The sequence below is a fragment of the Orcinus orca genome, chromosome 16 (assembly GCF_937001465.1).
Source record: "Orcinus orca chromosome 16, mOrcOrc1.1, whole genome shotgun sequence".
NCBI classification, from domain to species: domain Eukaryota; kingdom Metazoa; phylum Chordata; class Mammalia; order Artiodactyla; family Delphinidae; genus Orcinus; species Orcinus orca.
In genome coordinates, this window is record NC_064574.1 from 56,721,531 (window position 1) to 56,749,230 (window position 27,700).

At 53.2% G+C, this 27,700-nt stretch overlaps 1 protein-coding gene across 11 annotated transcripts; it reads left to right on the forward strand.

Moving 5' to 3' along the window:
• The first annotated feature begins 1,130 nt into the window (after positions 1-1,130).
• On the forward strand, positions 1,131-18,770 carry METTL22 (methyltransferase 22, Kin17 lysine). 11 transcript variants are annotated; one of them, XM_049699931.1, is made up of 12 exons: positions 1,140-1,233; positions 1,798-1,939; positions 4,069-4,235; positions 5,800-6,156; positions 10,246-10,286; positions 10,375-10,519; positions 13,335-13,406; positions 14,779-14,832; positions 15,812-15,892; positions 16,072-16,174; positions 17,253-17,421; positions 18,660-18,770. In XM_049699931.1, exons 3-12 carry the CDS (start codon positions 4,082-4,084, stop codon positions 18,723-18,725), a joined length of 1,242 nt encoding a protein of 413 aa, XP_049555888.1. In that variant the 5' UTR covers positions 1,140-1,233; positions 1,798-1,939; positions 4,069-4,081; the 3' UTR covers positions 18,726-18,770. The 11 variants fall into 11 exon arrangements, with proteins under 11 accessions (XP_049555885.1, XP_049555886.1, XP_049555888.1 ...); XM_049699935.1 differs by lacking the exon at positions 18,660-18,770 and adding an exon at positions 18,306-18,653; XM_049699929.1 differs by lacking the exon at positions 18,660-18,770 and having other exon boundaries at positions 1,139-1,229; positions 17,253-18,653.
• Positions 18,771-27,700: the final 8,930 nt, after the last annotated feature.

The window sequence follows — 27,700 nt, forward strand, 5'->3', positions numbered from 1 at the left end:
CTGACCAGGGATTGAACCTGGGCCCCCAGCAGTGGAAGCGCAGAGTCCAAACCACTAGACCACCAGGGAATTCCCCGAGAAGCGGTTATTTTAAATAGGATGGTCTGGGAAGATCTCACTGAGAAGAGGATGATGCCTGAGCACAGGCCAGAAGGAGGTGAGGGAATGGAACAAGGCAGGTGGGTGTCCTGGAGAGAAGCCTCCCGGGTGCATAGGAGGGAGCAGAGTCGGGTATGAGATGGGGAGGGGATGACTGTGAGAATACTGACTTCCTTCTGTCCAAGGTGGGGGCCTCCAAGGGTTTGAACAGAGGAGGGACGTAATCTGACTTTTGTTTTTAAAAGATGGCTCTGCCTGCTTTATTCTCACAAGCTTTTAGACAAAAACCCAGAGATGTCTACACCACCTTCCTCGGTGCCCTCCTAGCACCCAGACATCCCCTGGGAACAACCCAACCAAGACTAGAACGGGGTCCCAAGATGCCCAGCCGGCTCCCCCTGTACTGTCCTGGGGAGTTCAAGAGACAATCTGTTTCCTTTAAAAACACTTATTTATGTTGCTTGCTCACTCTATTAACCACCCCCTCATGTTTTATCCATGAAACTGATGTTGACCCTCCGTATGTGCATGTAAATGTGTGCACATTTTACATCTGTGGTCCTATGTGTTTGGAAGCTTACTTGAAGTGCAACAGTTGTATCAGATTTCATTTCCTGTTAGACGCTAATTAACCTGAGGTTCTTCATTCGCCTGGTGTTGGAGACTTGACGAGTGGTTGAATGAATGAAACGAGTACCAGCTATTATATTAATAAGTACTAAGAGCAGGGATAACGATAATTAGTATATAGCTAGTATGCTGGTTAACAGCACAGGCTCTAGAGCCCTATTACCCGGGTTCGAATCCAAGCCTTGCCACTTAGCTGGGTGACCTGGGGCGACCTAACGGCCCCCCTCTCGCAGACCCGTCCCACCCAGGCCGGCCACCCCATTAAACCAGGGCAGGTGAGAGCAGACCTGTGCAGGTGCGAAACTCACCTCCTCAGGGCTGCACCAGTCTGCCAGCGAGGCTGGCACGCATGCGCGATTCGGCAGATAGGCGTGGTCACGGGCGACGAGGAGGGACACACGCGCAGGGGGTGGGGCCGCGCCTGCGCAGGCTGCCTGCAATGGCGGCAGCTTGCGCACCGTGCTGAGCGTTTCGGTTGGGACTTCAGGCGGCGGCCGGCGGTGGGTAAGCCCGTGGGAGAGGCGGCGGCACGCGGAAGGGTGCAGGGAGCCTCCTGGCACCGAGCCTGGCCTTGAAGTGCGGGCTCCCACGGGCCTGAAGCCTAAGTCCCCACTCAGCCTCAGTTTCCCCTTCTAAGCCAGGGTGTTGGGAGGAGTCCATGCCTTCCTCTGGGTTTCCGTTCGCGGTCCACGCAGCCCCCTCGGTTTTGGATTAGGAAGGGAGGGTATGCCCGAGCTGTGACTGCAGTTTGAGAGGGCAATGCTTAGCTCGCCAGCTGGAGTTAAGGGAGCGGCAAGACAGAGAGAACGAAGAGCCCCGAGGGTCGAGGACCCTGGAGCCCCTGACTACGGCTCCGCGCCGCGGCCAGGGCCAAGTCTTTGCCCCACAGACCCGGGCCTCGGTGTCAGAATCCCTCCTACTTCCTGATTGTTGATGACCTTGTGACACCTGGCAGAGAGAAAGCCTGGGAGGCGGGGAGGCATTACAACCCCCAGATCCCAGCAAACTGCTTTTAGTGGGCACTCCTGACGGGGTTAGGATGACAACGTCTGCGTCTGGCCCCCACAGCCTTAAAGGAGCCAAGGACACTTGTCAGCTGCCCAAAAGAGGAAGCAGAGGTCCCATCTGCAGTCGGGGTGTCCTTTCCCTCCTCCCCAGTGAGAAGAGGGGACTGAAGCCCATCCAGCCCCAGCATTCCCAGACAGAGACTGTGAGTCAGCTATTCCTAAATAGAGAAGCTATTGCCTTATTACATCTTCCAGCACATCAGTTAATAATTATTCTTATCAACACTATAATGATAATATTTTCTATTGTCATTTATTGAGCACTTACTATGTCCTGAACCCTGAAAATGATCATTGTCTGACTTAATCCTCACACAGACGCTGAGACAGGTACAAAGTGCTACTGCATTCCCAGAGGTCTGGTTCTAGGAAAAGCCCCTTAAAGGGAATCCACTTAACCTAGTACTCCATTGTAGAGTGCGTTTCCTGGGAGACCTGTGCAGGTTGGATTTTAAAATTGAAATTTCAACTAGAAATTAAGAATACGGGTTTGGCTTTTCTCAGTATTTAAGAAAATTTGGTATGCGGTTGCAGTATTTTCCCCCAGGACCTCTTTCAGTCCCTGGAGAGCCAGATCTGTCTTTAAAACGATTGGTCATAGTAGGTCTAAGCTGTATTTATACTGGATACGCTTCCTGGATCCGTCCTAATTTTTCCAGTCCACATTGGTTGAGGACTTCTACCTGAGGGTCGAGCATTTCTTCTCCATTGCTTTCATTGACACCATGAAATCCTGCATCCATCTGCCAGATTCACAGGCTCACTTCACAAGCCGCTTGCTTTGTGCTGGCGTATAGTGTTAGATAGGAAAGCCAGCCAGCAGGGGGCGACTCTTGTATCAAAATGTTTGTGTTGGTACAACTTTTGCTTCCCCGTGGAAAGTACTTAAATGTAGGCACTCCAGTTATGTGGACTCAGATTGTGGACAGCCTGGGTTATGACGATCCCATTTTCCAGTTGAAGACATGGAGGCCCGAGAGGTCTCATGACATGCGTGGGGCACACACGTAGTGCACGCACCCACCCAAGTAGGGACGGTTCCCGTAGGAGGTCAGGGGTTGTGGGCAGGTTTGGGTTAAGCATCTGAAACCAAGGATTTATTAACAATTGCTGCGGACCAAGGGCTCTGCTCAGCACTTAACACCCTTCCCCCACATATCTCCCCCCATCCCCCCACCTACTGCCAACCCTGCAAGGTGAGAATGTAGCTGAAGAAACGGGTCCAGAGAGGTGGAGTAATTTTCTCAAGGTCATGTAGCAAGGAGGTAGGAGACTGGGTTTATACCTGCTCTGCCCAGCATCACAGCTCGAGGATCTGTCTGCACGCGGCCGCTGCTGTTTAATGCTTTTTGATGAGGTGGAACATTTGGATGGAGGGAAAGCCTTCCTGTTTTTGACCACCTTGCCTCCAGCATGGTTTTCCAAATTTTAGTTACTGCTGTGTCGCCTTCATAATTTTTCCACATCTGTATATCACCTGTACAGTGATTCCCTTAGTTGCTTTTCCTTTAAATCCACTGTTTTTTTTTTTAATTTAAAAAGAAGGTTTAAAAACAAATGACATATGGGCAGCTGGGGCCAACTTCTAGTAGAAAAAGGTTATAGGGAAAACAACTTCTAAATGCAAAGCATAAATTGTGATTGAATACTGGTTTAGGAAAAACTAGCTGCAAAGGACGTTTGGGTGTCAAATGGAGAAAATTGATCATGAACTGGGTTTTAAATGGTATAAGGGAACCGTTCATTGTTTTAGGTCTGCTAATGGTCTTATGGTTATGTAGGAGCGTGTTCTTTGGAGACAGATGCTGAAGAATTATTTAGGGGTTAAATGGTGTGATGTCTAGAAGGTGCTCAGTTCAGGGGAGAAAAAACCTAGATAGATGGATTGATTGATCATGTGAAAAAGCATTAATGATCATTGAATCTAAGCAGTGGGTATATGGCTGTTTATTATGCTATGCCCTCAACTTGCTATTTGAAAATTTTCATAATAAAAAAATTGGAAAAAATAAAAAAGGAAGGAAAACTTTATCAGTATAAATGGAAATGTAGATCTCTTACCATAAATAAACGATTACTATGAAAATGAACACAGTGAAAAACAAAATAACAGTTCTAGCTGGATTCTGTTCCCTTGCCAAGGCTCTGAGACTTTCTCCTTCAGGAAGAATTAAGAGAGGATTAAAAGGGAGCTCTCTGCCACCTGGCTGGGGTCGTTTGCACTGTTCCCCTCTGGGACCTGCTGTCCTGAGGACTTGCTCTCGCCTCTCAGGTGCTGCTGTCCCATGGTTGATGGGGAGCCCAGGCCATGGTTGCCGTCTCCCGCCCCGGCCATGGACGAGATCACCTTCAAAAGCGACACCGTGCTGTCAGATGTCCACCTCCACACCCCAAACCAGAGACACCTCATGGTGCGGCTGAGTGGCGTGGGGCAGCCCGGTAAGGTCCCTGCACCCCAGGGAGCCCATTGTGTTTCCTGCTTTCTCACAGAAAAGATTGGGAAGACTGGATTGTTTAGCTTATCCTCACACCATTTCTTAAGTGCCCTTGTTTCACTGAGCAAACCCCTGTGCTTTCCCGAGCACCTGCTCTGTGCCAGACCTGGACGCGATGCCGGGAAGGCAGAGGGAATGAGTCGAGCTCTGCCCTGGGGGAGGCCCCGATTCCAGTGCTCCCCCAGCCCACTGCCCCTACCCCCGGCTGACTCCTCCCACCAGGGCTCCCTGGTTTTTCTCCTGTACACACTCCCTCACTGCTCCCCCCAGCAGCGCAGGGGGTCCTTTGAAAAATACAAATCATACCACTGCCCTGATTTAGACCCTCCAGTGGCTTCCCTTGCTCTTAGAAGGAAATCAGAGCCCTCACTTTGGCCTGCGAGGCCCAGCCCCACCCAGCCCCTGCCCCTGTGTCCACACTTCTCTCTCCCGCCCTTGCTGCTCAGTGGCCGCTTTCTGCCCCTTTCCGCCCCTCACACACTGCATGTACCTTCCTCTCTGAGCACCTTTGCTCTTGCTTTTCGCTCTGCCTAGAACGTTCATCCCTCCCTGGCCGCCCTCCCCAGCTCCGATCACTCTGTTGTATTTGCTTGTTGTTCTGGTGCAGTTCATAACTCCCCTTTCCCTCATGTCCCAGTTTGGATTCCTGGATTCAGGAAACTGAGGCTCAGAACAGATAAGCGAGTTGCCCCAGGGTCAGACAGTCGGGGGACGTGGAGGACTCTGGCCCAGGACACCCCCTGCCTCCAGCCCAACTCTCCCGGCACCCATACTCTTACCAAAGCCTGTCCCAGTGACTTTCTGGCCACCAGGTGGTAAGGGACACAGTATCCTTGTCCTCACTTCCAACCTTAAGGCTGAGCAGTGCGGTGAGGAGGGCAGAAGCGCAGGGGTTCAGTAGACCGGGTTTGAATCCTCAGCCACGCCCACAGCTGTGTGACCTTGGTCAGCTCACGTAACCTCTGAGCCTCAGCCTCCACATCTGTAAAACAGAGTGACACTGGGACTTCTCTGGCAGTCTGTTGGTTAAGACACCGCACTTCCACTACAGGGGGTGTGGGTCCCATCCCTGGTCGGGAACCAAAATCCTGTAAGCCGTGTGGCGCAGCCAAAAAAATTTTTAAATAAAAAATAAAATAGAGTGACACTGCCACTTCCATAGCCGCTGGAAGGAGTAAATGCGGTCTTGTGGGCCGAGCGCCTGCAGCGCAGGTGCTCATCAGCGGGGCTGCGCTGGAGGCTGCAGCGTCACAGCCGAATCAGACAGACCTTTGCTGCTGGTTTTATGATATTTCCACCTGGCCTTTGTTTTTTTTTTCTTTTCCATTATGGTCTATTTACCGGATATTGAATATAGTTCCCTGTGCTATATATACAGTAGGTCCTTGTCCTTTTTTTTTTTTTCCGCCTGGCCTTTAAAACTCTTCCCAGGTGGAAATTGAGGAAGGGAAATAGAAAAGGAGACGGTTTGGAAATATACTGCTTTTGTGTTTTGTCTTGCCTTTCAGTCTTCCTGTCCCAGTTCAAGCTTCTGTGGAACCAAGCCCCTCAGACAGACTCGGGGGCTGAGGGTGGCAATCACAGAGCCCATCACGCAGAGGCGACTCCTCCCGCCAGAAGCGGCTGCAGCAGTGAGGGAGTCTCCCTCCAGGCTGGGGCTGATGCCACCAGCCAGGAGGGGGTGGCAGCTCAGCTGGACGAGGATGGGGATTTGGACGTTGTGAGAAGACCACGGGCTGCCTCTCCCTCCAAGCCCTCGGGGCCTCCGAGAGACAAGGTACATCCCATGATTCTAACGCAGGAGGAAGATGACGTCCTGGGAGACGAAGCACGAGAGAGTGGCCCCTACGATGTCATCAAAATAGGTAATAAAGGGCTGCTCACCTGCCGCCAGGCGGCGCCACAGTGTCGGTCGGGGCGCAAGGCTGCTGAGCACGGGCCCATCCAGGCATCTCAGGGCAGGACAGGTTAGCAGAACCGGTGTCCAGACACTGGGAGCCAGTAGTGCCGCTGGCAGCAGGGGAGCTTGCCAAAGTGCTGTCGGGTCACCCTCCTGCTCCAGACTCTTCAGTGCTCCCCATTGCCCTCGAGACACAGTCCACAGGCTCAGCATAGCTCCGGGGCCCCTGTGTGAGGTGGCTCCGCCCTCCTCTTCAGCCTCAACTCACACCAGCCTCACCCGCTCAGCCTCTGTGCGCTTTCTCCCTGCGCACCTCTGCTTCTGCCTCCTTCTCAGAGGGCTCGCTCCCTAACACATTCCTGATCGTACAAGTCCCAGCTTGGCCGTCCCCTGCTCCGGAAGCTTCAGTGCTGCTGCCTCCTGCATCAGTACTCTGATCCTACGTAGCATGCCAGGGTGTGGGTCGGGGTTGTTTGTGGAAGATTTGGCCCACAGGAGCCCGCAGCAGGGAGCCATGGCAGATTCTGGAGCTGGAGCAGGGCAGAGGGGGAGGGAGGGGGAGGGAGATCCAGAGTTAACCTGGAGGAGTGTGTGGGCCCATCAGATGGGCTGGGAGCTAGAAGCTGGGGGCGTGGGGGGTGGAGGAGGCAGGGATGCAGTGGCAGGAGAGGTGGGGTGGAAGGAGGTTTCAGCAGGCACTCAGGCAGGGCTCAGAGGGTCCATGCCCGGGCGTAGGGGCAGGCAGAGGGCTTTGGTGAGTCGGGGATTTTGATGTCTGGAAATGCCAGGAGTGGAGAGCAGCCAGGTCAGGAAGGAAGCCAGCCACGATGAGGCACCTGTAGTGCTTTGATGTTCACCTTCATCACCTCACATAGTCTTCTCAGCTTCTCTGAGGGGTGCTACAAATGAGGAAGTGACGAGCCCAAGGCCGTGCCGTTTGGGGGCAGGGAGGAAGGTTCTGAGTCCGTGTGATCCGTCTCCACAGCCAGGGCTCTGGCCATCCCCAGCACTGCTGTGATGTGAGTCAGTTCACTGAGATGCAGGGTCCTGGATGGTGCCTGAGGTCCCAGGTAAAGGCCTCCCCCAGCACTGGCCTGGGTTGCGCATATGGGGTCCACTGTTCTGTCCCAGACAGAACAGCAGCTCTGATAGCCGTGTGGTCATCCGTTCAGCAGACGGTTACCGAGGGCCTGCTGGGTACCAGGCAGGCTGGTTCTAGACCACCCTGGTGGGGACCCTACCCTGTTTTCTGTGGATTACCTCTGGTCCTCATGGCCTTTCCAGGGATGAGTATTCCCATTTCACAGAGGAGGGAACTGAGGCTCAGAGAGGTTGAGGAACTTGCCCAAGATCACACAGCTAGTCAGTGGCAGAGCCTTGACTCACACTCAGGTCCATCTGACACCACAGCCCATGTTTCTTACCCATGTCACGTGATCAGAACATTGGAAAGTGTTATTCTTGGGGGTCGATGACTGCTCCTTTCCCTCAGCCGTCACTTAACTGGCCTCCCTGAGGAGGGGAGCAGCAGACTTCACAGCGAGCTGTTTGGCCTCCAGGGCGCATGTTTAATGTTCCGGGAATTTCCCATCCTGCAAGCTGAGAACAAAGTCCCACAGGGCAGGGTAGGGTCAGTGCGCCGCCAGCTCTGCCTCGCTGTGAAGCCGCATCTCACAGCGCCTGGAAGTTCGCCCTCCTTTTCGGCTCACTGTCGCTCGGTCCCTACCTGCCCTGAGGGAGGAGAATAGAAAGGTCATTGAATACCTGAGCTTAAGCAGTAACTCCTAACTATTCCATCCGCAGCTGTACACTCACATCTGTAAAATGTGGCACAGGGGAGGGGGTCCTGGTCTCAGGATCCTGTAGAGCTCCTCCACCCCTCACAACCCAGGGGACCCCGGACAAGTATCCTGCCCACCCAGAGCCTCAAGTTTTTGGACCTATGAAAGGGGGTCGGGGAAGCTGCCCTCCCTGGGTTTTGGTGGTGATTTCATAAATACTGCCCCGTAAGTGCTCCTGCAGGGCCTGGTGCAGAGCAGGTGCTGAGCAGGTGTCCCTCCCCTGGCCACCCTGTTCCTCCCATTCGTAAGCCCAGCCTTTTTTTAAGGTTATAGACCCATTTGAGAAACTGATTAAAATCAAATTCTCTTAGCGGGAGGAGAATGTGTTTTCCAGACTACTTCCAGGGATTGTCAAAAATCTAAAGTTTATCCATGAACCTGCTAGGAATCCACAGACCCAAGGTTCAAAGTAAATTATGATCATTTTCCCCATTTTATAGATAAACTGGGATGCAAAGAGAACTCAGAGGAGGCAGGGCTAGAACCTGGGCTGTCAGATCCCGAGTCACGTGCCTTTTCCATTGGCCTGTGACTTGGGCAAGTACGTTAACCTCTCAGAGTTCAGTTTTCTTGTCAGTAAAATGGGTATAATCTCTGGTTGTGAGGAACTGAGAGAGATGGCACATGTAGAGTTCTTAACACAGTGCTTGGTGCGTAGAAGGTGCTCAAAAAACGTGAGCTGCCATCAGCTTTCATTCCAGGGGACGATCTGAGCGTGGAGGAGGGAGATGGACTGAGGAGGAGAGTCTGGGTTCCTGCAGGTCTAGAGACAGTCCTGGTAGGGGCAGGGTACAGCTCAGATACAAAGACTGTCTGTCTAAGCCCATTTGCCAACCCTGGAGTTTCTCGTGTGTTCCTCAGGCTGGGCTTTTATGTTCTTAAGACGCCACTGGAATTGTTTAAATATAAAGTGTGACTTTCCCCTGGGGCAGGAGCTCCCTGCCCTTGACCCTGTTTAGGGAGGCCATTGAGCCCATGAATGAGGTGATGTTATTTCTGTATCTTGTAAAGGAGCAAACTGTGGCTCTGGTGCTGAGAAGTTCAGTGACTCACGCCACCGGCCAGACTGCGTGACTGAGCCTGGCTCACACGCAGGTCTTTCTGAGCTCAGTCCATGTTCTCACTCAAGGGAAGCTGAGCACCCCTTAAATGCAGCTGGAGGCAAAACTTAAGTCCATGGGCCCCCTCGGAGAAAAGACCAGGCATAGACGACCAAGGTCCCCGTGGGAGGGCACCCCTGGCTCAGCCAGGCAAACTGGAAGGAGACAAAGAAAGATGGGAGGAGGGGAGACGCGTGCCCCAGCCGGGGGCCAGTGGGCCAGGGACAGTGTGCCGTGGGGCTGCAGCGGGGGGCCAGTGGGCCAGGGACAGTGTGCCGTGGGGCTGCAGAGACTGGGCAAGAGGGATGGGCAGGATGGGGGAAGCTGACACTGAGGGTCCAGAGCAGGGCTGGAAAGCAAGGAGGCCTCTTCTCTCAGGCACGTGCACACTCACACAGACACAGACACACACCCCTTCAGCCTTGCTGTCCCCTCCCCCCGCCATCCCCGCTCCCTGCTCCCGGTTTGAGGTGAGCCTGGGGTTTGATGTGAACTAGTCTGCCGTGCGCGCGTGTGTTGTGGTGTTTTGATGGCCGTCACCATCTTGCTTAAAGATACGAGAGCCGGTTCTTATTTAACAGGAAAAACGTTTGTCATCATTCCCTTTTCTCCTTGATCTCATAGTTCTGTTCTCCACCTCCCCCCCAACAACCAGCACCAGATTTTGTCCTAATGTATTTTGTGCTTGAGAATACTCCCTAACATACTTATTTTTCATCTAAAAAGGATATAATCTGAAACTTATTTTGTTAACTTCTAGTGTGGTTCTGAGTGTAAGAAAGAATTTTGGAATGAGTTGTGATTATTATTCCCATACAGTTGATCAAAAGAACATAAATATATTATGATCGTAACATGCAGTTACTGAACATAAAAAAGTGGAGTGTGGGGTATGTGTGTTTGATTAAGTTGGGCCAAGTCCTCCTGTGACCCGAGTCTCCGGGCTGCGGGCAGAGAGACCCAGGGATCTGAATGAGAGTGACGCTCACACGCCCCCTCCTGACTGTAGCCTGGCCTGTGTTTCTGCTGCCTCCCCCGCACCCCGTCTGTCTCTGTTCTATCCATCCCCGTTTTCACGGTGGCCCTTTCTCTCTCGGTTTCCGTCCCGTCCAGAGCACACCATGGCCACCCCCCTGGAGGATGTTGGCAAGCAGGTGGGTAGGTCCCGTCCGCTTCCCACGGCCCTGAAGGGTCTCTCGGGAGCCGCAGGCCACCTTTGTTCCTGGTCCCTCTCCCCTCCAGGTGTGGCGGGGCGCCCTGTTCCTGGCGGACTACATCCTGTCCCAGCGGGACCTTTTCCAGGGTCGCACGGTGCTGGAGCTCGGGGCGGGCACCGGGCTGGCCAGCATCCTCGCGGCCACCATGGCGCAGACCGTCTACTGTACAGGTAACGCCCCACCGTCTCACGCTGAGGGGGAGTAGGCTCTTCACAGGGCGTGTGCTGACTAGATAAAAAGTGAGGCGGGAAACTGGACACTGGACCTTGGCTGCTCTCGCCTTTGCCCTCCTCTTTCACTGGTTTTCTCCACCCTTCGTTGTTTTCTCAGCAGCGTGAGGATGACCCAGCAGGACCGGCGGGTGCAGGACCAGTGGTTTTGCTGGTACCTCTGTTCACAGCCCCTCAAAAGAGTAAACATCTCAGAAAACCATGAGGAATATGCCTCTCATACGGCTTAAAAACAAGCTTCTTTTTTTTCCCGATTATGGAAATCTTGCCTACTCTCTGTGGAAAATTTGTAGAACAGCAAATAACATTTCCTCATAATTTTACATTTCCCATATAAATTCAACAATATGCAGTTCATTGCATGCCCACTACGTGCCAGACACAGTTCCAGATGCAGGAGACCCAGGAGTGAATGAAACAGATCAAGTCGCTGTTGATCTGATCAAGTTTTAGAATCTATTTTTTAACGTTCGTATATATATTTTTTACAAGTTTTTCCTTTTCCTTTGTGTGTACCTATTCCCAAACAATAGCTAAAGTCAAACTGTATATATTCAGTGCTGTATCCTGCCAAAAATGTCAAAAAAGGGAAAAAGCATTTTCCACTGTCGTTAAAAATTACTTATAAATGACTTTCAATGACCAGGTAATGTTTTGTCCCTTTTTTTTTAACCATTCTTATATTACTGGACATTTTGGCTGTTTTCGTATGTTGTGTTTTGTTTGCATTTGTCTGTTGCACTGCAACAAATACCTTTGTGCCTCATTGTCTGATAATCCTTAAACTAGATTCCTCGAAGTGGGTGGGACCTTTCTTAAGCTTTTGATACTTATAGTCAAATGATTGCTTTTTAAATTTTTTATTTTGAAATAATATTAGGTACACATAGAAGTTGCCAAACTAGTATCGAAAGTGCCATGTACCCTTCACCCAGCTCCCCCGGTGGTAACATCTTCTACACCATAGTTTGGGGATCACACCAACAAATTGACACAGTGCAGTACTGTCAGTTACACTCCAGATTTGCCGACGTGCTTTTTTAGGGAGAGTATACCAGTTTATAAGAAAGTACAATAGTATCTTATCAGGTAATTATTGTTAGTGTCATTATGTTTTAAATCTTCGATATCTGCTAGGCAGGAAGTGGTGCTGCTGACGTGCTTTGCGTTTCGTCGATTCCTAGTTGACGTTTTCGTGGCGCACGTCTTTTGCTTCTGAGCTAGGAAAGGGGAAGCTAGGGGTGGCCTGGGAGTCGGGCGTACTTTTCAGATACCCTGCGTAAGCCACCCTGTTTACGCCTCCTTGACGATTCAGTGTAAATAGCCAGTGAACTTCTCAAGAGACAAGCTGTAAAGCAACAGTGCCTAGCGCCTGACAACAGCATCTAATCAAGTTATCTTACCCCTGAGAGAGATTTACTGGAGAGGAAGAGAGCTTGCATCCTGTCAGCACATTCCAGTTAGTAGAGCCTTTTCATGAGCATCAGCGCCTTTAATCTCACAGTGACCCTGGGCAGTCGCCGGGGAGCCTGTCACCATCCCCTCCATCCAAGTGGGCAGGGTAAGGCTGAGGTCAGGGGGCTGGGCGAAGGTCACATACATGGCCGCTGGCTCACAGCACGGTGCCTCTCATCATGTGGGGGGCTCAGGCTGTTTTCTGTGGAGCAGGGTTCTGTGGGCTCCCTCGGGGGCTGGCCAAGGGGTGGAGGCGGGGGCAGCCCCAGGGCTCTGGGTCTCCCACCGCCGCTCAGCCATCGCTGCTCCTCTCGTATGTGCTTGGTGTGTTAGAATCCCGCACAAGATCTGTTTTGACAAAAAGTACCATAAAGGCTTAAAAACTGCTGACCCAGTCCTGTGTTGTCAGGCACATACATCAGTATTCTCTTTACCCAGTGGCCCAGGAGAAGGGACAGGTGCGGCCCTTCGGTGAGCAGAGTCCCACACACACACATCCCCGGCTCTGCATGGTCCCTGAGGTGGAAACGATGGTCCAGTCCCGGGAGGTCTGCAGTGGGCGGGCGAATGCCATTCACAAGACCCCCTGTGCCCTCCACATGCACGCTCTCCTAATGGGAAGTTAATTTTGGCAAAGCACTTCCCCCACTGCCGTCAAGAATACACTGTGCTACAACTCAGGTCTGCTCGAGTGACAGGAACCCCCATCTCATCAGAGCAGCAGGTGGCTCGGGAGACGTGATGGCAGGACGGTGAGTCAGGCACCAGGGTGCCTGCCTCCAGCCTGCCTGAATGTGCTCTGTCTCCACCGATCACATCCAAATGCCCTCCTGGCTCCAGTCAGTTTTCTGGGGTGTCAAAGAGCGAGGCTTGTTGGAGTCAGAGACACCTGGGTTCAAATCCCAGCCCTGGCTCTGCCCAGCCACGTGGCTGCCAGAGTCGCTTTGCCTGTGACGGGACCGTGACACCAGCTCAGGTTCATTAGAAATATGGAGGGTGGATTCGGGAAGTGTGTGCATGCGTCATATGCTCTAAAGATGCTGGGAGTTCTCACCCTTCCCTGGAATGCAGAGTCTGTCCCCACCAGGACAGTCTTCTCTGTTTTAAGGCAGAGATCATTAGAAAGAGCCTTAAGGTGAACATATTTCATTTTAGTGTAAAACACGCAGGAGAAACTTTTGTTTCAATTTTGCACGTTTCTGCAGCCGTGCTGTTGGTACCAGCTCTCTCCAGGCAGAAGCACAAAGATAAAAGTGTCGTCACGGCCGGCACCTTATGACTTGCTCTTCTGTCTTTCCAGATGTCGGTGCAGATCTCTTGGCCATGTGCCAGCGAAACATTGCCCTTAACAGCCACCTGACTGCCGCTGGAGGTGAGGCCCAGCAGGTCCCCGCCCGGGAGGGAGGTTTCCCTGTTTCGCAGGTGAGACAGACACCCAGAACCACGACACTGGGAGGCGGGGTTCTCCCTGCGTCCCTGGACACCCCGGTAGCGGAGGGAGCGGACGTCTCGCTTCGTGTCACTTCAGATGCTGGACGGCTCTGTCCTCGCCTCATCTCCTCCCACGCCCACAGCCATGTCCTACCTCAGCTCTCTCCTCCCTGCAGGTCGCAGGGCCCTACCTGGTCTCCCCAGCTCCTGTCTGAGCTGCCCAAGTGTCCAGAGCGACCTTTCTAAGATGCAGCCTGACCCCTTCACTCCCCACTGAGCATCTTCCGGGGGTGAAGTCCAAGCTCCTCCTCTGGCTCCAGACCTCCTGGTCTGGCCCTGGCCGGCTTTTCCTGTCTCCGTCCTAGCAGCCCCGCTGTCCAGCCCTGCATCCAGCGAGCCCCGGGCTCACTTCACATGCTCTGCCCTCTGCCCAGAGCGCCCCCGCCCTGTCGGCCTGACCATCAGATTCCTGCCCCGCCGCAGGAGTGAGCTGCCATGATGGAGGAGCTGCCCAGCCAGGCCTTCTGCTCCAAGCGCGATCTGGGGCGCTCTTCTGGGCTCCCACCGGGTCATCTGGCCCCCCAGGCGTCAGAGCCTTCAGAGGTTTCTCATTGCTCTCGGAGTACAGACCCAACTCCTTGGCCTCACCGGACCCCGTGGGGCCTGGCCCTCGCCTGTCGGCAGCCCCTTCCCCACAGCGGCTCCCTCCGCTCTAGCCTGGCCTTGCTGGAGCTTCCATCCGCTTGGGGCCTTTGCTCTGCTCTCTCCTCCGGCCTGTTTCCTCTCCCTCTTCCCCCGTCTGTTCCTAATCATGCTCAGACGTCCAGGCAAGATCACAGTCCCCTTACAGGCTCTCCTTACACCTTGAACCATGGTATTTTGACATTTGTTTGTGGGACTAGTTGATTGGCATCTGCCGCCCCACTAGACCACGTGCTCCGTGAGGTCAGGGCCCTGTCTGATCCCCTGTGTCATGTTTGTTGAATGCCCAGGGCACAGCAGGCTGTCAGCAGGCCTGGAAGGAAGGAGTGGTGTGAAGTGCCTTCTCAGAGCCTTCCCTGACGCCCATTGACACGAGAGCCCTGTCCTCCCGTGCACCTGGCGCGTCCTTTTCATAGCAGTGTCTGCTCCCTGCCTGTGTCCCAGGACAGGGACGTACCTCACGAATCTCTGCCCCCTGGGCCGACACCGGGCCTGATGCTTAGCACTCAACAAATGTGGGATGGATGGATCTTGGTGTGTAGTGGGAAGTTTTATCTTCTTTCCTAACTGTGTTCAGAGTTTGGGGAGTTCCACTTGTGTTTGTTTTGCAGGCGGTGTGATTAAGGTCAGGGAACTGGACTGGCTGAAAGACGATCTCTGCACAGGTGCGTGGCCTCCTCTGTCGTGTCCCAGTTGATTCATTGGTTCCTTGGGCTGCCCCCAGGCCATCAGCCCTGTGGCCTTGACCGCCCAGCAGCGTCCTAGCTCCGTTGGCTGAAGAGTGACAGCTGCCATTCTTGGTGCTGCATGTCAGGCACCCTGCACTCATTCTGTCATTCAGACTCACAGTATCACTGTCCAGTCGGTCCTAGAGTCCCCAGTTCCGGGGAAGACTGATGCTCAGAGAGGTTCAGTGCCTGCCCAGGGTCACAGGTACCTGGCAGGTCCGGGTGTGAACCCAAGTCTGGGACTCCAGGGCCTAGACCGTTTGCCTGCCAGGAAGCAGCTTCCCGCTTAGCACCCGTCCTCTGCCTGCAGCAGGGAGTCGGCCCCAGGGGTTCAGGGGCTGCTGGGTGGGGAACATTTCTAAATTTCTTATGCAGACTGTTTCAGACCTGCACCTTTGCTCTTTCTTTGTACAAGAACTTTTCTTTTCCCTGTCAGATGTCAGGTGAGGAAAATCATTGCTTGTTGAGTGCCTGTCACCTAGCAAGCACCTAGCACACTTGAGGTCCTTTGGTCTCCCCGACAGTCCTGTGAGGGAAGCATTGTTATGCCCATTCTAGTGCAAACACTGCAGCCCAGAGAGGTGAAGCACCTTTCCTGGGGTCACACAGCAAGTCCACAGGGGCAGGAATGCCATGGACGGAGGTGTAGATCGTTTTCTGCACAGGCTACTGGCCGAGTCAGCAGGCCAGACCCCCATGGATAACGTAGCCGCCCCGGCAGAAGGGGCACCTCCTTCCCTGAAGTTTTCCACGTGGGTGGCGGAGGCACTGGGATTCGGGGCTGCCTGGTGGCGCCCACTGCACCGAGCTTACCCGACCCCATTTCTTTTCCTGAAGCTTCTTTCAGTCTGTCTCGGTGAGAGCTGGTGGCCCGCAGAGAAAGGGCTGAACCCAAGGTGTCCTTCCCCTTTCACAGATCCCGAGGTCCCCTTCAGCTGGTCGGAGGAGGACATCTCCGACCTGTACGGCCACACCACCATCGTGCTCGCGGCCGAAGGTGAGGGCGCCTCCGCGGCACAGCCGGTGTCACCGCTCGTCGTCACGGGCCGGCTCCCACCACGGCTCCGTGCCGCTTTCTTTCTGAGCGCTGTGGCTGTTATGTTTATCAGAGATTCCGTCCATGGGGCCCGCTGAGGACTCACTTCCTCTGATATTTGCCTGTTTTCTTCCCCGCAGTGTTTTACGACAATGACCTAACTGATGCTCTGTTTAAAACACTGTCCCGACTGGCTCACAGGTTGAAGAACGCCTCCACCGCCATCCTCTCTGTGGAAAAGAGGTGAGCTCCTCGCGGGGCCAGACTCTCACCTTCCAGATGCGTCCTCACTGGTGTCGTCCTCATCACTTGCTTATCCAGCACCTGCTGCGGCCGGGCCCGCTGGTCCTTTACACACGTGGCCTCGTTTAATCCGCTCACCAACCCCGTGTGCAGGCACTGCCATCCCCATCGCACAGCCGACGGGAGGAGGGCTGAGGCATCAGGGACCCGTCCAGGCTGTAGCTGGGCAGTGAGTGCATCAGAGCCCAGACACATGTCCACTCTGCACCCCGGGCCTCTGCCCTCATCCTGACACAGAGCCCCTCCGGGGCGTTTCTGCCCGGATGTCCTGAAACGTTAGGGCTCTTGTTGATGGAGTGACCATGTTGTGATAGACTCAGTGCTGGGCCCCCTGCACATTTTCCTCTAATTCTTGTGATAACCCACAGCTTTTCTGAAGGCAATTTAGAGTATATAGCAAAAGCCATAAACCCAAACACACTGATTTTTTTTTATTGGAGTATAATTGCTTTACAACGTTGCATTAGTTTCTGCTGTACAGCAGAGTGAATCAGCTATGTGTATACATATATCCCCTCCCTCCCACCCCCCGCATCCCAGCCATCTAGGTCATCACAGAGCACTGTGCTGAGCTACTGTGCTATACAGCAGCTCCCACTAGCTACCTATTTTACACATGCGAACACACTGATTGACCCAGCAGTTCAGCATCAGGAACCGGCCCTGAGGAGGCGATCCCAGCCGTGCACGGAGCCGTCCAGATGGACACATCTGTTGCAGCGTTGTTTACACCGATGACCTCCAGGACCCCCTTCAGGGTCCACGTGACCAGTGGCAACGTGTGGACCCGATCACTCGGGTGGAATCTTGGGCACATGCCTTCCCCTCTCTGAGCCCCAGTCCCCACCTGAGCGGAGGCCGTAGCCGGCCCCACCTCCCAGGCTCTCCTGCAGATGCCAGAAGGCTGTGCACTGGCGCCCAGCATGCAGGAGGCGCTCAAAATCCAGTGCCGTGACGGGAGGGAGCCGCAGAGCCTCCGGTGGTGACAGGCAGTGTGTGTGTCGCGGCTTGTGCGCAGGCTGAACTTCACGCTGCGGCACCTGGAGGTCACGTGCGAGGCCTACGACCATTTCCGCTCATGCCTGCGGCGACTGGAGGGGCTGACCGGTGGGCGCCTGCGCTTCGCCGTGGAGCCGGTGGACGTTTCCTTCCCGCAGCTCTTGGTCTACGAGCGCATCCAGCAGCTGGTAGGTGTGCCCGCCCGCCCGAGGGCAGCTTGCTCTGGCGTGAGGCTGTCGGTTGGAGGAGGTCCTGAGCCAGCCTCCAGGTCCAGCCCGGCCCGCGCTCTCCCCGCTGACCCCGACGCTGGGCTCTCTCCAGGTCCAGGAGGGCCTGCCTGGCCAACGGTCACTTGGCCTTAGAGCACTTCCTCTTGCCGCAGGCAGTGCAGACTCCAGGGGAAGCGGGGGCGGGGTGCGGGGGGGGCATTGCGTGTGGGTTGCTCTTCACTGGGCTGAAGATCTTGATGCAGGAGCCCCAGTGCCGACGGCCACGTCTTCACTGTGAAAGTGTGTGGCCTCGTGGCCTAGGCGGGCTTGCCTGATGGCCGGTGGCCCGTCTGACGGGGCAAGTGGGGTCCCATCACATAGGCCTCTGAGCAATAACCCCGATGACATGCTCTAGGTGCCGGCTGTCTCAGCGAGAGACAAGGTGAGTCCTGGCCAGGAAAGGGCGGGGCTGGGGTTAATCACTTCCTATTACAGTTTTAAAACCAGCACTAGGGGGAAATCTGCAAAGTCAGAAGACCCTTTAAAATCCCTTAAACTTTGTAGGAGCTGGATTCGTATAAGTCCCAAGGTCTTTCGTTCTCTTGGCCTCTTGTCTGCAGCCGCCCTTTGTCTGGGTCTTTGGAGACCCGGCCTGGCTCTTAGGAGGAGGGGCCTGCTCAGCTCCCTCCGGTCCCTTCCGCCAGCAAGCGCGGCGTTGCGTTCGTTCGTGTGTGCGGTTCCATGTGCGAGGAGGGCCTTCCCTTCATCGCTCCGCAGCCTCTGAGCTTCCCAGGCCCCTCCTAGTGAGGGTGCCAGCCTCCCACTAAGAACTTGGCGTGTTTTGTACCTTCTCCACCTGCCAGCATTAAGAGGAGCATCACACAGCCAAGAAATCAGCTCCTCACAAAATCCAGCAGCTGTGCTGCACGGCTCCCAGAATGGAGAAGGTGTGCGACTTGTGGCCGTTCTGGTCCCTTTGACAGTGTGGCAGCCTCCTGCCTCTCAGATCAGTGCCAGGACTCAGCATCCAGCTCCGCCTCCACGGAACAGCCCAGAGCAATAAAAGCACCAGGAGAGGCTCCCTGCTCTCGCAGTAGCTTTCATGCTGCCCGTTTTTCGCGTCTTGTTTGGGGCTTCTCTTTTGCTGATTACGTCCCTCTATGAAATTGTGGAGTCTCATTTGCACATCTCGGAATCTCCCCCTCTCTCTGCTGCAGGAGCTCTGGAAGGTCTTTGTGGAACCAGTAACAGAACCCATCGTGTCTGCAGACACAGCTTCTTGACTGTTCTTGTGATGTTTCTAATAAAATTGAAAGCTCACAAAGTAATGTGCTTGAGATTTTATTGTTTAAAAAATACGGCAGGTGGGCCTTTTGTGACCCAATGCGGTTTCTGCTTCCCAGCAGCAGCCAGAGAACGTGACTGCCCTAGGCTGGGAGTCCATTTGGTTGCATGTGGTTTTTGTGCTGCCGGCTTGGAGTAGGTGTTGCAGGGTGTTTGAGAGCTGCTTGGTCAAGTTGGGCGGTGTTCTCAGCTTGGTTCCGCTGGAGCTGATGACCTTACCCAGGTGCTTCCCTTGGGGCAGGGGCCCCAGGCTGCACCCATAGTGTTTTACGTTCTCTTCTTCTAACTGCTTACAAATGAGTTTAATACCATCTTCACAGTTGCCGTAGTACCACCCCGCAAAATGGGGCACAGGAGCCTCCTTGCCTTCCACGCTGCGTGTGCCCTGTCCCTGTCCCTCTGCTGGGGGCCCCTTCAGAGGAGGAGGCAGGAGCTCCCAGACTGGACGCCTCTGGCGGTGGCCCTTGTTTTATATTTTAACCCTTTGTAACCAAAATCGGGTGTGCGTAGAACAAACATAAAAGCCACTCCTTTGGGTCCTGCAGCTGCCTAGGGCTGGGGTCCGCGCAGCCACCCACCTCGAGGGCATTTCCCTTCCTCAGCCTGGCCTTGTTCCCCCTGTGCCCTCAGTCTCTCCACCATGTGCCACCTGTGCACGTGTTTGTCTGTCTGTCTGGTTTTTGATCTTTTTGTCTGTGCCTCTGCTGTATCTCACCCCCTCCTTCTTGCTCTCCCCCTTTACCTTGTCTCTTTATGCCCCTCCCACCACCTCTCCCTCCTTCTCCTTCTTTCCAGTTAGGGTCCCTCCCACCCTCCCGGAGGCTCCATTTCCCCGCCTCGCTGCTCCTGCCCGCTTTCCACCAGGGCCCGGCATGCCCCTTCCCCGGCTGCCCCTGCAGCTGCAGCTCAGCTGCTCCTGCCCACGTCGCTTCTCCCCAGGCACAGGTCCGATTGCCAGGCCCGTCGTACCCCCCACCCCGGTCATTGGCTTATCCTGACACCGTGGGCTAGGCTTTTGCAGGTCTCAGTTCATTTCATTTTCCCAACAACTCTAGGAAGTCAGCAGCCTGGTTAGACCCACTGAACAGTTGAGAAGACTAAGGCTCCAAAAGGGAAAAAGCTCCATGAGGTCAGGGACCCTGTTTGTCCCGGCACATGGTCCTGGCCCGAAGCAGGTACTCGGCACATGTTGTTGGTTTTTTTGGTTTTTTTTTGCGGTAGGCGGGCCTCTCACCGTTGTGGCCTCTCCCGTTGCAGAGCACAGGCTCCGGACACACAGGCTCAGCGGCCATGGCTCACGGGCCCAGCCGCTCCGCGGCATGTGGGATCTTCCCGGACCGGGGCATGAACCCGTGTCCCCTGCATCGGCAGGCGGACTCTCAACCACTGCGCCACCAGGGGAGCCCTCGGCACATATTGTTGAATGAATCGTTAGTAGGAATTACTGCTTAGGATGGTGGTTTTCAGTTGTGGGCAGTTTTGCTTCCAGAGGCATTTGACAAAGTTTAGAAACATTTTGGGTGGTCACCACTCGAGGAGATGGGCGCCACTGGCCAAGGAAGCTGCTAAACATCCTGTCCTGCACGGGAGCCCCCCCAACAAAAAATGCTCCAACCCAAAATGTCAGTGGTGCCAAGGTGGAGAAACCGTGACCTGGAAGAAGAGAATTAGCTACTTTAGGAAAGAAAAGTGGGCCTCCGCCGTACCTGCCATGAAAGCAGTGCAGGAGAATGAGTCCCAGGCCTTCCCTCTGGGAGTGGAAGGAAGTCTACACACATCATCTCTAAATCTTACAAAGATCCCGAGAGGAGGAAGTATCCCCATTTTAAATGTGAGAAATCTGGGACTTCCCTAGTGGTGCAACGGTTAAGACTCCATGCTTCCATTGCAGGGGGCATGGGTTCAATCCCTGGTCAGGGAACTAATATCCTGCATGCCACGTGGTGTGGCCAAAATAGATAGATAAATAAATAAATGTGAGAAATCTGAAGTTCAGAGAGGTTAAGCAATTTGCGCACCATCACACAGCTGCCAAGTGGCAGAGTCGGGCTCCCAGCCTGGGCCTGTGCTCTTCCCACATCCCTGAACCGGCAGCACCGGCGCCAGTGGCATCACCTGGGAGCTTGTTAAACATGTAGCAGCAACACGAGCCCAGACCGGAGTCAGATCTGCATTCTGACAAGACGCCGGGTGATTTGTGAACACAGTGGTTTGAGAGGCATAGCATTTGATCTACTCCCACTTTCCAAGGTTCCTACACACAAAAAAAAATCCCTGATAGACTCGCCATAATCAGGCATAATCCCTGATAGACTCGCCATAATCGTGCAGATCACGATGGGATTTATTAATAACAAGTCTTCGAAATAGAACCCCGCCCCAGACAGAGCCCCAGCTGGTAATGTATCAGCATTACCGGTGACATTTTCCTAGTGCTCCTGGGGACAGGCCTATAAATGTAATTGACACCAAGCGATAGAGTTTGTCACGCCTTTCACCTGGCGCGTTAGGGCAAGTGCTTTAATGTCCAAACCACTTGGCCTGAAAGCTTCCTCTAAGTGGAGCCTGGAATTAATCTTGATTCACTATAATTCAAGGCATCATCAGATTTTCACTTCTCAGAGTGGAAATGCACCCTTATCGCCGTGTTTTAAGGCTTTGCTCGAGCTTCTGTAAGCGCTTGTTTGGCAGTGCTATTTCAGAATCATCAAACCATCAAGGTGTTCTGCTAGAGAATTAACCCAGGCCATTGGACTCAAATTTTTTTTTTTACATATTCTAACATTTTCAGAGGATATATGGCCCAGGGAGGGGACTTGACTTGGTGGTTCAAGCCTACACGGGAAAGATTTGGTAAAACCAACAAATAGTAACGCTGTGGGCCCAGCACTTCTCAGATTCTATGCACGTGAATCACCCAGGGGTTTGTTTTTTTTTTTAATTAATTTATTTATTTTTGGCCGCATTGGGTCTTCGTTGCTGCGTGCGGGCTTTCTCTAGTTGCGGCGAGCGGGGGGCTACTCTTCATTGAGGTGCACGGGCTTCTCATCACGGTGGCTTCTGTTGTCGCAGAGCATGGACTCTAGGCGCGCAGGCTTCAGTAGCTGTGGCTCGCAGGCTCTAGAGCACAGGCTCAGTAGTTGTGACGCACGGGCTTAGTTGTTCTGCGGCGTGTGGGATCTTCCCGGACCAGGGCTCGAACCCGTGTCCCCTGCATTGACAGGCGGATTCTTAACCACTGCGCCACCAGGGAAGCCCCTTACCCAGGGTTTTGACAGACGCAGATGCTGACTCAGTCCCGGGTGGGGCTCGATGCTGCAATTTACCAGGCTCCCAGATGATGCTGGTGCAGGGACCACATTGTGAAGAGCAAGACTGTAATGTGTCATCCCTGGTTAAGGGCACAAACTTTGGGGTTGGGCAGACCTGGGTTTGATCCTGGATCTGCTACAGACCAGCCAGATGACCTTGGACAAACGACCTAGTCTCTCTGAGCCTCAGCTTCCGCATCTGTAAAATGGTAAGTCTCCCCCTCTTCATGGAGTTATTGTGAAGATGATACTAGATAATCTGAGTAAGATGCGCCGCGGAAGTTTTCAGTAGATTGCAGGTATTGTCCTAACGTAGAGTTGTTTGGTTTGGGAACATCTTCAGTTTGTACACCGTGGCCTGGGTGATTTATAAGGTCTGGTTGTCTGTCATCGCCTGCTAGAGGAGTCACTGAGAGCCATCTCTACCTCTCTGTGTACATAAAACGGATCCTGGGAATTCCCAGGCAGTCCAGTGGTTAAGACTCGGTGCTTTCACTACTGTGGCCCGGGTTCAATTGCTGGTCGGGGAACTAAGATCTCACAAGCCACAGTGTGCAGCCAGAAAAGAAAAAAAAACAAAACAAAAAAAACCAGATCCTGTGTGTTACCTATCCTGCCACAATAGCTGGGCAGAGAGCAAATTTGAAAAGTCATACTGAACAGGCCTGCCTTAAGTTCCAGGCTCCGTGTTACACACAAAGGTCACTTTGGAGGACCTGAGTGGCTCTCAGAGGAATAGGCAAGTCACCCTCAACACCACTGGTGGGGGAGACCACTGCCTGGGGAAGCGATCTCAGGGTCCAGGTATCTCATACAGGGTGGAGCTGGAAGTGGGATGTCGTGTCTGCCCCATCCGAGGTGAAAACTAGTGCATGGGGCTGACCCTAAGTCGGCAGGCAGACCCTGGCCCTCCGTGACTCTGGTGTAAAGCATCCTGGTAGAAGCCCCAGCTTGCTGTGTCTCTGCATCAAGGTGACCTGTAGGCCTCTGGGCTCTGGGCTGCAGCAGCCGTACTGGGTACCTGGGCGCTGGTCCTCCCGATGGGATGACGACACTGTGCGTGCTATGCTCCCTGCCCTGCAGTCTTCTAGAAAGCTATGCAAGTGTGGTATTAGATCTCGGGAATGTGACTGCAAGGTCGAACCCACCTCGGCCAGCGCACGGGCTGAGGTGCTGAGCAGGTGGTCACACTGCAGACAGTGGAAGAAGGCAGGGGTTCACCCTTGGTCCCAGCTAGAACCCAGGACACCTCCCAGACTGTGCCGTTCCCCACCCAGGGTGGCAGCCCCGTGCCCCAAAGCAGGTGTCAGCCAGGACTTGGTGACCCAACACTGCTGAGTGGTTTTTCTCCACAACACTGGGGCAGCTAGCTGGTGGTTCTGAAATCCATGAACTATTCAGTGATGTTACAGTCTCTCTACCAACAGACTGAGAAATCAACCTGATGGTTTTGTGCATTTTAACCCTCTGTTAAAACCACAGGGAATTCCCTGGTGGTCCAGTGGGTAAGACTCCATGCTTTCAATGCAGAGGCCCGAGTTCAATCCCTGGTCAGGGAACTAGATCCCGCACGCATGCCGCAACTAAAAGATCCCTCATGCTGCAACTTAAGACCCAGCGCAGCCAAAATAAATAAATAAATATTTAAAAAATAAATAAAAATAAAACCACAAAGGGGCAGGGTCAGCCCCACAGACCAAAAAAAAAAAAAACCTGTGGGCTTGGGTGATGGAAGATGCCCTGGACGCTTGGGGGCAGCCCTGACCTCTGTCCCCACATGGACACTCTTCTCGTCAGAACAATCTGGCATCCAGTGAATGTGAGTTCTGTGCTGATAGGAAAAAAATCGATGGGATGATTGGAAAGAGCATAAGAATCAGAGGAAGAAACAGTACCACCATTGGTGATTAAACCCGTGGGAAATAAAGCTAAATGCAGTGCAGTGGACAAATAAATGAGTAGAAACACCAATCTCTACTGATTGATAGATGCCTGGTCAAAATGGGTCTTGAATTGGTTTCCCATGGGAAACACTAGGTGATTTTAAGCAGCAGAGTTGTAATGATTAAAATCTAACTTTATTCTTAAGCTGCCGTATGTAGTAAAACCTTAATTAACTAGAACTCAATTCATTAAACCTGCTTCCCCATCACTGCCAAGGCTCAAGCCACTGGGAGAATTAAGCATAGGAGGGAACTTGAAGAAGGATCACAGCACATCAACACCCTCCCCTAAGCACCTGGGCAGTGAGGAACCACCTAGAAAGATGATGACCTCAGGGGAGGTCAAAACCAGGCCTGAGTACGATGCTGCTGTGGGAGCCCTGGAGTATCAAGGTAGTAAAAGCCAACTGTTCTGAACACTTTGGAGGTGTTAGCTCAGTAAATCCCCCGGCATGCACGTGAGGCAGGTAGTATCAACCCCACTTTATGGCTGGGTAAACTAAGGCATGGGGGCAGGCCAGGTAACCCTCCCAAGGTCACATAGGTGGTAAGCGATGGAGTCAGAAATTGAACCCAGGCAGTCTGGACCTAGAGTCTGAACACACCCACAGGCCATCCACCTCTCCAAGTAATCTGCCCACCACGGCACTGCTTATAAATGGCAACTCTAAGGTATGTGTTTCTACGTGGAAAGTTACACACTGCACCACGGGCTTGGGTTAATCCTGGGGCGTGGGATTGAGGAAGGAGTTGATAAGAGACTTTGCCTTTTGTACTGTGCACACCTACACCTGACCTTTGAACAGCACAGGTATGAACTGCCTGGGTCCACTTATTCTCGGATATTTTTCTATAGTAAATACTACAGAACCTCACAGTCCATGGTTGGTTGAATCCGTGGATGCGGCAGGACCGCGGATACCGAGTGCCGACTAGAAATTAATTATACTTGGATTAATTCCCGCATTGTTCAAGGGTCAACTGTACTTTGTTTTTACAACCAGCGTGGGGTATTTTTGTGTTTTTCTTTTTTACTGCAAATAAAGATATAAACTCACACACGTGCACCCACGCGTGCGTGCACACACACACACACACACACACACACACACCCGCAAATGCTACCTCCACCAAGAGACACATTTGAATGCAAATGGGTCAAACCATGCTTTTGGAATGTGGCTCAGTAGCCAATCTCAGAAAATAAAATCAATTTTGACCCAAAGGCTCTAGAAAGACTTAGAGAAACAGTTACCCGTGTGGAGGCCAAATCATGCCTCAGGTGGCTCTGGGGCTGCAAGTCCCTGTGCTCCGTCCTCCTCCAGCTGAGACCCAGATGACAGTGACACAGAAGGAGAGGACTTGGGGCCATTTAATAAAGCTCCACGTTGTCCGGTTTTCCTGTTTGGGAACTTGGCATATCCAAGCCCAGGAGAGCATGGCCGCCGTCTGCGCTAAAGGCTGGAGTCGCGCCATAGATTTTATCCACATTTCTAGCCCATTACTTTTTCAAGGAGAGCCCTCACGGACATGGCAGCAAACTGAAGGTGGGCGTAAATCCAGCCACCACAGGGGGAGTGACTCAGACCTCTGAGCCTCTGCCCAGTGGCTGGAGAACTCTAATATAAGCGAGGCCCTCTGCAGAGAGCACAGAGGTTGTATTAGTTACCTATTCACTGCATAACAAAATACCCCCAACACTTAGAGGCTTAAAAGACAAACATTTATCCTCCTACAGTTTCTATGGTCAGGAATCTGGGTTTGGCTTAACTGGGTGCCTCTGTCCCAAGCTCTCTCACAAGGGGTTCAGTGCCTTTGCTCTATAGGACATTAACCAAATTTATGTCTAAAATGGCAACTTCATCTCACCATTTTCCCAACTTACTCTGAAAATCTCTGGTTTTCGTATCCTCTTTTGAACCAGCTCATCCTGCTTAGTCCCTCTTTAGTGAATTAAACAAGGTTCTGCAGCGTGCTCGCTATCAATTTGAAGAGAATTACCTTTTAATGCTTTGAGAATTATAACGTCCACGGGGTTGATAAGCGCTACGAAGAAAAGTAAAGCCATCTAGTAGAGCGTTAACGATGGGGGAGGTGATGGGGCGGGTCCTGAAGACAGAGGAGCCGGCAGTACAGAGAAAGGAACGGAGGAATGAACGAATGAATGAACCGCAAGGGAACCAGAGCTCTTCGTCCTCCTTGCTCTGCCCCAACCGGAGGTGAAGACGGGGGCTGGAACTACTTCTTAGAGCCTGCAGGTCCTTTTCTCCTCCCACCTCACCTCCAGGCCGGCTCCCCGGAGGACTCTCGCCGCGAGGTGGCGCCTCAGCCTCATGAATCGACAGCGGGAACTGCAGCGAGGAATCTAGGGCATAGTCATCTGTCCCCTTGGCCACTGGCAGCCGCTCCCAAGTGGACCCTGGGAGTCACGAGGGACTCTCTACCCAACCTGCGCTACATTATCCAATGGCACATTAGTTCTGAGAGCCACCAGGGCCTAGTTAGCCCCACACCCTAATTCAGGTCAAACCCACGTTTATTAAGCACTTACTACTGCTCTCCTTTATCAGTACATCAACCCTGAACCCATTTTAGAGGTGGGTAAGCTGAGGCTCAAAAAGCACACATAGGCTGTCCGAGGTCCCAGGACTCGGAAGTAACAAGGGTGGGATCTAAGCCCGGGTCTGCCTGGCTCTGTAGTCAGCATTCTTACAATTACCCCTGCCCAGGGTGGGGACTGTTTGTCTGGAGGCAAGCAGGAGCCCTGTGGATCAGAGAGTTTGCTATGCTATTTTGCTGGGATAGATCCAAGGGTTTGATATGCGAGGAATGAGACACCTGCCTTAGGCTTTAGGAAGCAGTGCACATTGGAGCCATACAGGACCGTTTCTTTGGGGGCAGCAACGTCTGGATCAAGGAGTTAAGTTCACAAATGGGTTGCATGGGCAATTGTGGAGTTTCCAGCTTCCAGCTTACCAAGAAGAGAGCCTGGAGCTAATGGTTTGGATGCTGGGGCCAGGGACAAAAGGAACTGAGCTTTCCCCATACACCCTCTTCCACTGAAGGCTCCTGAAAGGCAATAAAGCCTGGTGGTTAGAGCATGGCACCAGGTGTCTGAACTGGGCTCAAGCCAGCCCTAAAACTCACTTCTCCAAGCCTCGGCATTTGTGTCTGTAAAAGGCTGTACTTGATAATGCATATAAAACACGCGGCACATGACCTGGTTCAGGAGAGATGCAAGAGCTGGTGGTCATCATCATTATCACTTGCATCACCACCGCCATCAGCATCATCGCCATCACTATTATTAATTGTTCACTGTTGCATTTCTACTAACTGCCTGTCTCAGTGGGGGATGGAAACTCCCCCAAGCAGCCGCCTTGCTCAACAGTTAACGATGCTAAAACAATCTCACTTGCCTAACCACTTCGCCTAAGTGTTATTTGACTGACAGGATGGGTTATTTTGGGGAGAAAAATAAATCATAGGAGCTCTTGAATGCACCATCCCTGAAAGGTTTCCATGACAACCCACACCTGGATGTTCCAGGGAGAAGGCAGCCATGTGGGGAAGAGTGAGAACTAAACTCAAGAGATGGGGAGGGGGTGTCCCCCCAGTCCTATTTTTCTGGCTGTGTTTGTACAGTAGGACTCTTTACAT